Below are 12,641 nucleotides of genomic sequence, written 5' to 3'. Positions count from 1 at the left end.
ATTTTTAAGGTACTGACTGTATTTGCACTTAGAAAATAAAATATTTTATGAATTACAGTAACTCACAGTAGTGCCTTTAAAGGGATTGGCTTCAAAGGGCACTTAAGGAAGGGGTGGGGTGGGACCCACCCCTTCCTTTTGGAAGCTATTTTTCTTTATTTTGTCGTCAATATCATCTATATATAATCAATATATATAGATGATATTGATTTTTTTTTTTTTTTTTTAGATTTTTCTGCTTAATATAAATCACCATTTTATGAAATGGTGATTTATATTAAGCAGAAAAACCTACATAGCTTATGTACTATATTTGCTTTTTGACACTTTCAACATTTTTTTTTTTTTTGTTTTGCTTAAAAAGAATGAAAAATTTTAAATAGATTTTATTAGGTTAAATTAAACATATCTTGAGTATTAACATATACACAGTGTGCCAGTTAAATAATGAGACTGACACTACTATAAAAAAAAGAATAACACTAATGGCAAAGTAAGGTTATATATTTTCAAAGTAATCACCTCCAATGTGTACACAGTTTACATCTTTTATACACATTTTGAAAACACTTCTGGAACCGCTTTCAGCTGGTCAGTCACTGCAGCCTGGATGTCCTCTATCGTCCTATGTTGCATTCCTTTCATGGCTCTTTTGATTTTGGGGAACCCAACTCTCATCACCTGTAACGATTCTACTTAAAAATGTTGGGTTGTTGTCAACACACGCCATCAAGTCGATGCAACACTTGATTCTCTTTTCTCGTTGCTCGAAACTCAACAAATGTGGTACAAAACAGGAACAGATTTTTCTCTTACCCAGATCTTCTTTTAGAATTTCTTGTACAGATTCCTTATTACTGCCGATCATCTCAGCAATCAACTTTGTTGAAATTGATCTGTCTTCAGTCACAATTTTTCTAACCTTTGTGGCAATCTTCGGTGTTCGAACAGAGATTGGATGGCCAATTCGGGGATCATCCTCTAATGACTCATGCCCTTTACGAAAACGAGAAAACCATTCAAACACTCTTGGTCGCGACAAACATTCATCAGCATAAACTTTTTTTAAATTGTCAAAAGTTTCCATAGCACTTTTTCCTAATTTACAATAAAATTGTAGTAGTAGTAGTAGTGGCATGTGATGCAAGAAAGCAAGTGTATGAGCTTATGCAGCATCGCCAAAAAAAAAAAAAAAAAATTCACACAAACATTCCCTCTAAATATTTGTCCAGTTCCTCCTTAAATTTATTTAACCTATCAACTTCCACAAAGACATATGGAAGTTTGTTCCAGAAATTTAACCACCCGCTGGCTAAAGGCAAATTTCCGCACATCTATTCTACATCTGTCTTTTCTTAATTTGAATTTATGCCCCCTTAGGTTCATAATCTGAACAAGTGGAAGGATCCCATCAGAATTCAGCATGCTCAACCCATTCAAGGCTTTATACACCTCAATCAGATCACTGCGCAGGTGCCTAGTCTCCAGCCACTGCAATTTGCAAAACTTAAGCCTCTCTTGGTAAGAGGATCCCTTCATTCTCCTCACCAATCTTGTTGCCCTTCTCTGTACATGCTCAAGCAAATCGACATCCTTCCTAAAATGAGGCCTCCTGACCTGTACGCAGTACTCAAGGCGTGTCCTGACCATTGCCTTATACAGAGGGACAATCATCTCCTTTTCCCTGCTAGAAAAATTCCTATATATCATTGACAAAACCCTATGACCTGCCCTGGCAGCCTGTCTGCATTGCTTAGAAAACTTCATATCTGACTGCACAATTACTCCCAGGTCTTTTTCATTTTCTACCACCTTAAGTGTAGTACCACACAGTTGGTACTTTTCTCTCGGGTTACTTCTACCCATATGCAGTACTTTGCATTTGTCAAGGTTAAACTTCACTTCTTAACCCATCTGCCCAAATTATCTAGATCTGTTGCAGTAGCACACTGCCATTACTGTCATTAACAACCCTGCCAACCTTTGTATCATCTGCAAACTTCGACACTAAGCCTGATATACCTTCATCAATATCATTGATATATATATAAAACAACAGTGGACCCAACACCGAACCCTGTGGGACTCCACTAATAAATTAGTCGCCGACCGGGCTAGCCGAGTGGGTAAAAGTACCTGCCCGGCAACCCAAAGGTCGCGGGTTCGATTCCCGCCTCGGGCTTGGATCAAAGTACTGCAAAAACCTTGGGAGGTGCAATATGGCCACAGAAGCCGATGCGCCAACAACTACCAAATCAAAATCAATCAAAAAAATAAATTAGTCCACGAAGAGCAGCACCCATTGATTACCACCCTCTGTCTTCTCCCACTTAACCATCCTTTTATCCATTGTAGCAACTTACCCTTAATATCATTCTGCTCCAATTTGTACAATAGTCTTCCATGCGCAACAGTGTCAAAAGCTTTCCTGAAATCCAAATATATGATATCAAAATTATTTTTTGCATCCAGTTCCTTTGTAACCACATCATAATAACCAATGAGATTTGTCAGACAAGACTTTCCCTTTACAAACCCATGCTGTGTCTGAATTATTGCTGCAATCTTGTGTAGATGATCCTGCAATGCATCTTTAACCAGTGACTCCATTATTTTACCGGGAACAGAAGTTAAACTAACTGGTCTGTAATTACTCGTGTAACCCTTCGATCCCCCTTTGCGAACTGGGGATACATTTGCACATCTCCAGTCCGTGATGACCTCCCCTGAGTCTAAGGATGCTCTCATAATTATGGCTAAGGGTTTGCTTAGTTACTTTGCCGCCTCCTTTAATATAACTGGATAGATCCCATCCACCCCAGGTGCTTTTCTTATGTTTAACTTCAACAATTTCTCCTCCGCTTTGCTCTCAGTTATTACAAAATCATTAAGTACCCTGCTACAATTTGATAACCTTCTGCCATTTTCAAACCTTAATAATTCCTCTTGTGAATGTAGATGCAAAATACTCATTCAGTTTGTTTGCTATCTGAGCAGGATCATCAAAAGTCGAACTATCGATGTCAAGTGGACCAATCAGATTCATCTCCTTCCTTTTAGAGTTTATATAAGTAAAGAAATCCTTGCTGTTTTTTTTAGCATCTTTTGCCAAGGATTTCATGAAATCTGCCTTCGCCTACCTAACCTCCTTTGTGACCTGATTACAGACTAGCTTATATCTGCCATAGGCTTCTGAGTCGCTTGATAATTTATATACATCCCATGCATTTTTCTTCTCTGTTACAAGTCTCATTAGTTCATTTGATAACCATTTAGGCCTAAACCTTGAACAATATTTCTTAATAGGTATGAAACTTTTAGTAGCATCCATGATTAATTCCTTGAATGCTTCCCACTTAGAATTTACTGTTGGTAACATCGTCAGTTGATCCCACTGTACAGAATTTAAAAACTGTCTGAGACCACTGTACTCACCTTTACGGAAACAAACCCTTTCCTTTACCCCTGATGGTAGTTAAATCTTTAAGTAAATCCCACATTAGTACACTGTGATCACTGGCACCTAGTGGTTCCTTTATCTGCAAATTCTTAATACACGAATGATCACTGCTGATAACCAGATCAAGAGTATTACTCTCTCTGGTTGCCTCTCGAACATGCTGCTGCAGAAACAATCATCCAATAAATACACAAAAGTCTGACTAGTCTGTGAGTGACCAACCCACAAGTTCCAGTCAATATCTGGGAAGTTAAAATCCCCCATTCTGATTTACTAGCCCACTCTATTTCTCTGTACAATTGTTCATTGTACTCATTCGAGTCATTTATAACTGCTCTTTGCTCCATTTTCAATTTTCTGATGACATGCACAACACTAATATTACTTTTTCTGTCATAAATCACGAACTATTGATCGGACAGGTTTCAACTTGCACTTGTTGGTTTGTTTGTTATTTGGTTTTTAGGAGCATTAGCATCTAAGGCCATATTGCTCCGAGGATATGCGGTGGTCATTCCCTGACCTTTCCGCATCCTCCGTATTTGGTGGTCACGGGCTCGAACCCCGGTCTAATCAAGAAGCGTGTGCTACACACTGCCCCTCCTGCCCACCTGGCTACAGAGGTGCCTGCACTTGTTGGAAAGAGTACACTCTAGCAGATCTAATCATGTACTATTTTGGCCTCTTACTTTTATACTAAATGCAGAACACACACACAGTCTTATTTAATTGGCACACTGTGTGTGTGTGTTTGTTTGTTTTGTTTTGTTTTGTTTTGTTTTGTTTGGTTTTTAGGAGCATTAGCAACTAAGGCCATATTGCTCCGGGAAATGCGGTGGTCATTCCCTGACTTTTCCGCATCTTCCGTATTTGGTGGTGACGGGCTCGAACCCCGGTCTAATCAAGAAGCGTGTGCTACGCACTGCTGCTCCTTCCCACCTGGCTACGGAGGCGCCGTGTGTGTGTGTGGGGGGGGATATATATACATATGTAGTTAATGTCCCGACAATGTAGTTAAAGTCCTAGGACCCACAGCTTTAGGTACTTACAATAATTTTGCTTATATTAATTGCATTTTATTTTATGTAATTTGTTTTTTAGCATTTTCTCAATTCTTCCATGGTTATTACACCTGATAGCTCAATTCCCCTACCAAATACACAAATAATTACCTTTTTGTCTATATATAAATGGGTATTCAGTGTAACCCCTTAAAGGTAATGCTTAAAGAGTTACATATGAAAAGAGGTATACAGTTGATGAAATAGTTACAGTGAATGCAAAATTAATAAATTGGTTATGACAGATGCACCTAAAAGCACAAAGCAGCATTAAAGAATGCAAGAGTATATATAAGTTGTATAATATATTGAATTAAGTATGCATAAATGGATGTGAAAGTTAAACAAAGTGTCAGTAACTAGAACAGTGAGCAAAGTAGAAAAAGAAGCGAAGTAGATTTGTGAAAGGTGAAAGAATGTTAATATTCTAGAGGTTATGATGAATTAAGAAAATTATGGGCTGAATTGCCAAGCCAATATAAAGTGGGGAAACTGTAAAGAAAAAATTAGTACATCAAAATACTAATAAAATGAAAATGGAATCGCTGTCATCAGATATGGGGGAAAAAATTTTTAGTAAATGGTCTAATATAGGTAAAGCAAAAATGCGTGATCTGATGTCAGCTGAAATAAATATTGATACATGATCAGGTATTTCATCAGGGGGACTACACCTGACCGTGTATCAGGAACTGCATTTCTATACTTGTAACTATTTTCCATTTGGAATATGTTATTTGTAGTAAACACTCTCATATTTTATAATTTAAAAATAAAAGGTTTTAATTTTAATTTCTCTTTTAGCTGTAATTGGTCATGAAGACTGCAGTGTTCGATCTCCCCGATTTAGTCCAGATATGACAGCCTTAATATACTTAGAGAATAATGCTGGAGGACCTCATAATAGAGGCAGCAGGCTAATGAAAGTTAGTTTATTAGTTAAATTAAAATTACAACATTAATGTTGAAATCTGTTAATTGGTGATTTTCTTTGCTTTTGTAGAGGATAATTATGAAATCGCATTGTAAAACACTTTATTCATATTTAAATTATCTAGAATTTAAATTTAAATTCTTAAATGACTGATGACTTATAATATTTGTTTATTTTAGTAATGAGAAAATAAAATATTTTGATATAATATACACTAAAAGTTTAAATAGTCCAGCATGTGAACAGACCGGCGCTATTTCACACTGCCGTCTCTTTCCTTTCCCTTCCCCCCTTCCTGATATATAAAGGTATTCTGTTGGGGTTTTGTAATTATAAGAATCTGGTTGTGTTTCAGATATTCATTTGTAAGTCTGCTTGGAATTCAGAATGCATTTTCACATTAAAATAATGTTATAAATGGTTAGGTCAGTAACTGACGCATAGTGCCTTTTTAACTCCCTAATATAGCTAAAAACAGAAACGCTACTATTGTTGTGTCAGTAATTTAAAAAAAAAAAAAAAATTGAATAAGAAATACAAACTACATAATAACTATGTATATAATGTAGATCTGATACATTCTTAAAATTATTAAGTTGGAATTGGTAAATAAGAAATAGAGTTATCACCTCTTTGGATTTAAGCATATTGTATTGAGGTTCTGGGTTTTGTTATCATTTCTCTGGGTTATAGAATGGCAGAGAAAAAATAAGATTTCAGTTTTACTTTGAGGCAAATTATTGTGTATTATTTTATACTTTTTTTTAGAGTGTAAACTACAAAACTATTTAATGCTGACTTGTATATCATTTATCAAAATGTTTTAAATTGTTGTTTTGATAAAATCCTAAACTATAAATTAGAAATCTAAAGAAGGAATTAGCTATCATAAGAGAAGCCCTTGTAGTAAGTCTTTTCCTAATAAATAACATATAATAAAATTAATTGTTAATTATACAAGTAATGTTAAAAAATGTGTTTTTACAGATATTAGAGTTTGTATTTTCCTAATAAATAATATTTTAAAAATTAATTTTTAGTTACAAAGTTATCTAAAAAACGATATTTATTTTATGAGAAAAAATTTCAAAATTGTTTCCCCACAAACAAATCATCATCAATATGAGAGATTATGGTTAATTTCTTACAGGTCACGTCCAAATATAATTTCTCCATTTTTATAGGTTGCTGTCTTTTGTTTCGTTAATGGGTTGCAATGTTCTCAGGATTTATAGTTAAAGCTATTATTTTTTATTTTAATTAATTTCTTTAGTTCATTTAAATTCCAGTTTAATTTTAATTAAATTGATTTTAAAATGTCTGAATTCTAATTCTCTGATTTTTATAGTTGTATTTTATTTTAGTTGGAACCTGATATTTCTCAGTTCTCTATATAGATAGGTAGATTTTTAAGAAGGATCCTTATCTGTTGAATTAAACCTTCCCCCTCCCCCCCAAAAAGTATTATTTTATTTTAATAAAATATATTTTAAAAGCTGATTTTAATTTTAGTTCATTGGTTTGTATTTTGTTAGTGATCTGTTTTTTCTTGATCTTCTGGTAAATAGGGAGGTTTTTAAAAAAGAATCCTCCTCTACTGACAATAATGCCTTCATGCATGATCTTTGTGGGGTTTGTGGGTGGGGAAATGACTGTTCTGTGGTTCTATAATTGGATGTCTCTTTTTAACAGGTATTTCATATTGATCTTTAATGTGTTGTTTACAAAAGAACATTATGAAATTAGTGATATTGCAATTATAATGATTGTTTATTAGAAAAATGTTTGAGCCTGAAGGCAAGTAAGGCTCCTGGAGTTGATGCCATATATGCACTAATTTTGTGAGGGAGGTGGTGAGAGAATGCATTGAATCATTAACCTTAATTTTGAGGACATCATTGGACTTGGAAGATATTTCTCCAAATTGAATAAGTGCCACTTTTTATCACCAATACATAAAGGTAGTCCTCTGAATGAAGTGAGTAACACAGACTCAGCAGCCTAACTTCAGTGGTAGGGAAAATCATGGAAGCAGTGATAAAGATTGCAGTATAGGGATATTTGGATAGAAATGGAATTCTGATGGGCACAACATGGATTTAAGGGAAACTTGTGTTTAAGCAACCTAGTTAGCTATTTTGACACAGGCTAAGATTGCTATTTGTTGCTCATGAGCTGGACATAGGAAATTATTTCAACATTATTTTTTTGGATTTTATCAAAACATTTAACTCAATCCCTTGTCAGAGATTACTGTATAAGCTGAATGTGTGGGATTACAGATAAGATTTTTAGATGGATTGCAGGGTAGCTGTAGGGCAGAAGCCAAAGGATTGTGATTAATACTTACTGTTCAGATTTGTCTAACGTTAGAAATGGGAGCCCCCACCAAGAATCAGTTCTGGAACCACTACTGTTTCTGATTTTCATAAATAACCTCGATGAATGGTTAGAGGACATAATGTCGAAATTTGCAGATGATGAAAGGTTGGGAGAGTAATTAATAATTGGCACTAAGCAGCACTCTTTCAGGAAGTTTTGGATAGACTTCAAGGATGGTCAGGAAGGCGATAAAGAGTAGTACAGGCACGTTTGGACAAAAATGAAATTGATGGGTATACAACACAGCTGTGTTATAATTCAGCAAAATGCAAGGAAAAAATAACTTATACATTTGATGGGGTTAAATTAAAAACGTAAGGAAGAAAGGGATTTGTGAGTTGTGGTATGGGCACACATGAAGTTTTCCAAGCAGTGTGCACAGACAACAAGGAATAGCAAAGGAATATTGATGATTTATTGAACATTTTTTTGTAGAGCCGAGGAGGTCATATTGCCACTTCTTAAGGCAATTGTGACGTACTTGGTATAATGTGTACAAGTATGGAGATTCTACCTTAAAAAAGACATTGAGCTTTTGAAGGGTCCCAAAGATGGGCAACTTGCTTGGTGAGATCTGCAAAACATCACCCAAATAAGAAAAGTCTTTAAATATGTGGACTATAGAGCTTGGCAACCAGGAACCTTATAGGGGACCTGGTTGAGGTCTATAAGGAATGTCTGTCTCTGATAAGGAATAATAAAAGAATGAAATTTTTGTTGTAAATGATTCTAGAACTAGGGGTCATAAATTCAAATTATGAGACAAGAGATTCAGACTGGATTGTAGGAAGGTTTCTTTTATCGACCTAGTTGTTACCAGAATAAACCTCCATGGATAGTTAGCATTAGCATTAGTTGAGACATATGGTGCAAGAAAGCAAGCTTATACAGCATCAGCCAAAAAAAAAAAAAAAAAAACCCCTTCCCATTTCACTCATCCGGTCACTCCAAATGTTTGTCTAGTTCAGCCTTAAATTTATTTAAGCTATAATCTTCCACAACAACAGATGAAAGTCTGTTCCAGCAATCAACTACCTGCTGCCTAAAGGAAAACTTCTACACATCTATTCTACAACTGTCTTTCCTCAATTTGAATCTATGCTCCCTCAGGTTCTTAATCTGAGCAAGCGGAAGTATCCCGTCAGCATTGAACCTGCTCAAACCATTCATGGCCATATACACTGATCAGGGTCTCCTTAGCCAGGTGGGCAGGAGTAGCAGTGCGTAGCACACGCTTCTTGATTAGACCAGGGTTTGAGCCCGTGACCACCAAATACGGAGGATTCGGAAAGGTCAGGGAATGACCACCGTATATCCCCGGAGCAATATGGCCTTAGTTGCTAATGCTCCTAAAAACCAAATAAGAACAAATAACAACAACAACATCTTGATCAGATCACCTTGCACAGTGCCTAGTCTCCAGTTGCTGCAATTTGCAGAACTTAAGCCTTTCTTCGTAAGCACACCCCTTTGTTCTTCTCGCCAATCTTGTTGCCTGTCTCTGTACTCGTTCTAGACTACATCCTTCCTAAAATGAGGCCTCCAGACCTGTATACAGTACTCAATGTGTGGCCTGACCATTGCCCTATACAAAGGGATAATCACCTCCTTGTCTCTGCTAGCAAAATTCCTATATCATTGACAAAACTCCATGACCTGCTCTGGCAGCCCGTCTGCACTGCTCAGAGAACTTCATATCTGACTGCACAATTATTCCCAGGTCTTTTTCATTCTCCACCTCCCTGAGTAGTAAGTGTAAGTGTTTTTAGGGTCAAGCGGCACCAGGGGTTCCCCCCATCTCTGCGTAGTTTACGTTGTGTTGTATTATGGTACACTGTAAATGCCAGAGATTTAAAAGTGATGGATCTTGGATCGTGTAATGTCGTGTACCGTTGTTCTTCTGGCCATTTAGCCGCTGGACCCCTGTTGGGATCCAATGTTGCCCCACTTATGCCCAGTGGAGGCAGGCCAGGAACTCAGTAGACTTAGTTTACTCTGGCAGGTCCTGCCGCTTAGTTTCCTGAGATTTCGGCAGCTAGGACCAAAAAAAAAAAAAACTTTGTGTAGCATATTCCAATGGTCATCAAGAAAATAAAATAGTGATTTTTATTATTTGTGTTGACGTGGGGGTATTATCGCTTTAATTTTTTAGGCCGAATGCTGGGCATATGGCGGTTTTGATGTATTAATTTTAATGTGTGGGATTTTCGCTAGCGTGAAGATAGAGGGGGGGAGGCAGAAGACTGGGGGGAAAGGCAGAAGTATGGAGCCAATAGAGAAGGTGGCCTCAGTTTCAGTGGGCCGTTCCCTCCTCCCGGGGAGTTAGGAATTATAGGTGAAGAGGGCTAGAGTGCCCTCTTCATGTCTCCAATATGGCCTTTGTCTCACGTCTGTTTCTCTTCATTGTCACTCATGGGGCAAGCCACATCCTTGTGTTCCTCTTTCTTTGGTTCAGCCTCCTTCTCTGATTGTGTGATAGCTTTTTTTTTTTTTTTATACTTCCCTATCAGGTAGGTTCTGGTATCTTAAATGGGTGGCGTTCCATTCTCAACTTTGGATGGCATATTCCAATGGTCATCAATTATTGGTTGATATCCCCGTCCTTAGTTTCTTGTATTCTTTGGTGTCCATATTTGGTTATATTACTCCTGTTGACCTTGGTGGATGGCTATTTGTAGTTTTCTTCTGGAGAAGACGTCCTGGGCAAAGCGAATAAAGGCTGCAAATTCTTCTGGTGTGTCCAGGAGATGTGTTCCTGGGTGTTAGGGATGTATTTAATTCTCGTGATCATTTGACATCTGATGTCTTCGTATATTTCACACTGATGCATAATGTGATGCCATGTTTCTATTTCACTGCAGAGACAGTGTGATTCTTCGATTATGCCCAAAGCATTTAATTTGGTCTTGAAAGGCCCGTGGCCGGTGAGTAGAAAAGTAGTGTTTAGGCCTGGGTACAGCCATGCGGGGGGCCTTGGGATACAGCTTGGTTACTTGGGGAATAAATTTTTTTGTTATCGCTCCTTTTTCCACATCTATCCATCTTCTCTGCCAAATTTGTACAAGGTGGTCCACTATTTTTTGTTTCTCGTTTTTCCTGTTATTGGTGATGTCAATGGTAAGACTGTTGTAGGTGGCTTGGGTTCCTTTGGCTAGTAGATACATACGTCTGCAGCAGGTTATCTCTAAATCTAAGGGTAGGGTCCCCGCAAAGACCTATAGGGCACTCGTACTAACCGTGTTACATGCACTTGTTATTGTTAAAAATATGTTGTGTCCAGTATCCTTTTATTCACTGCTGTTCCTGCTTTCTTGTACCATATGGGAGATCCATATGTAATTATCGGGATGAAGATGGCTTTATAATACAGGGACAGGGTTCTCCTGTTTAGCTCCAAGTCCCTGCGTGTAACTCTGGCAATGAGCACCGTGTATTTCCACAGTTTCTCTTTTAGATAGATTAGGTGCGGTTTAAATGATAAGTTCTGATCGATGATCAGTCCCAGTAATTTGCATTGACAGTTTGATTGTTTGTCCTGCCAGCTTGATTTGTGGTGGTCTTCTAAGGTATAACCTCCCTCTCAGCAGTACGGAGTCCGTCTTCGTTGGCGAGATTGTTAAGGTGTGTAGTTTTGTCCAGTCCTGCAAGGTTTCAAGGGCTTGGTTTGCAAGCGTTTCAAGGTTCTGTCTGGAGCCTGCCGCGACCGTCAGTACGAGGTCGACTGCGAAGGCCTGGGCCTCCACCTCCCCCAGGTCCATGGTGAGGAACTCGTCAAACACTATGTTCCACAGGAGCGGCCAGGTTAACTTCTTGTAGTAGTAGTAGTAGTAGTATAGTAGTAGTAGTAGTAGTAGTGGCATGTGATGCAAGAAAGCAAGTGTATGAGCTTATGCAGCATCAGCCAAAAAAAAAAAAAAAAAACACACCATTCCCTCCAAAGGTCTGTCCAGTTCCTCCTTAAATTTATTCAACCCATCAACTTCCACAATGACAGATGGAAGTTTGTTCCAGCAATTAACCACCCGCTGGCTAAAGGCAAATTTCTGTACATCTATTCTACATCTGTCTTTTCTTAATTTGAATTTATGCCCCCTTAGGTTCATAATCTGAACAAGTGGAAGGATCCCATCAGAATTCAGCATGCTCAACCCATTCAAGGCTTTATACACCTCAATCAGATCACCGTGCAGGTGCCTAGTCTCCAGCCACTGCAATTTGCAAAACTTAAGCCTCTCTTGGTAAGAAGATCCCTTCATTCCCCTCACCAATCTTGTTGCCCTTCTCTGTACATGCTCAAGTAAATCTACATCCTTCCTAAAATGAGGCCACCAGACCTGTACGCAGTACTCAAGGCATGGCCTGACCGTTGTCTTATACAGAGGGACAATCACCTCCTTCTCCCTGCTAGCAAAAATCACCTCCTATATATCATTGACAAAAACCCCATGACCTGCCCTGGCAGCCTGTCTGCATTGCTCAGAAAACTTCATATCTCACTGCACAATTACTCCCAGGTCTTTTTCATTTTCTACTACTTAAGTGTAGTACCACACAGTTGGTAAGTTTCTCTGGGGTTACTTCTACCCATATGCAATACTTTGCATTTGTCAAGGTTAAAACTTCAGTTGCCACTTCTTAGCCCATCTGCCCAAATTATCTAGATCCTGTTGCAGTAGCACACTGCCATTACTGTCATTAACAACCCTGCCAACCTTTGTATCATCTGCAAACTTCGACATTAAGCCTGATATACCTTCATCAATATCATTGATAAATATACAAAACAACAGTGGACCCAACACCG

The 12,641-nt window shown here is 37.9% G+C and overlaps 1 protein-coding gene across 1 annotated transcript in view; it reads left to right on the top strand.

Moving 5' to 3' along the window:
• LOC150076268 (acylamino-acid-releasing enzyme-like) overlaps positions 1 to 12,641 on the top strand; it is a 428,243-nt gene that overhangs the window by 153,442 nt on the left and 262,160 nt on the right. The window contains exon 9 of the mRNA XM_090387301.1: positions 5,326 to 5,447. Within this exon, the coding sequence (XP_090243427.1) occupies positions 5,326 to 5,447 (122 nt within the window). The remainder of the gene's footprint in view (positions 1 to 5,325; positions 5,448 to 12,641) is intronic.

This window comes from Mastigoproctus giganteus, chromosome 13 (assembly GCF_048544385.1).
Source record: "Mastigoproctus giganteus isolate SK-2022 chromosome 13, ASM4854438v1, whole genome shotgun sequence".
NCBI lineage: Eukaryota > Metazoa > Arthropoda > Arachnida > Uropygi > Thelyphonidae > Mastigoproctus > Mastigoproctus giganteus.
This window is presented reverse-complemented; position numbering and strand designations above follow the sequence as displayed.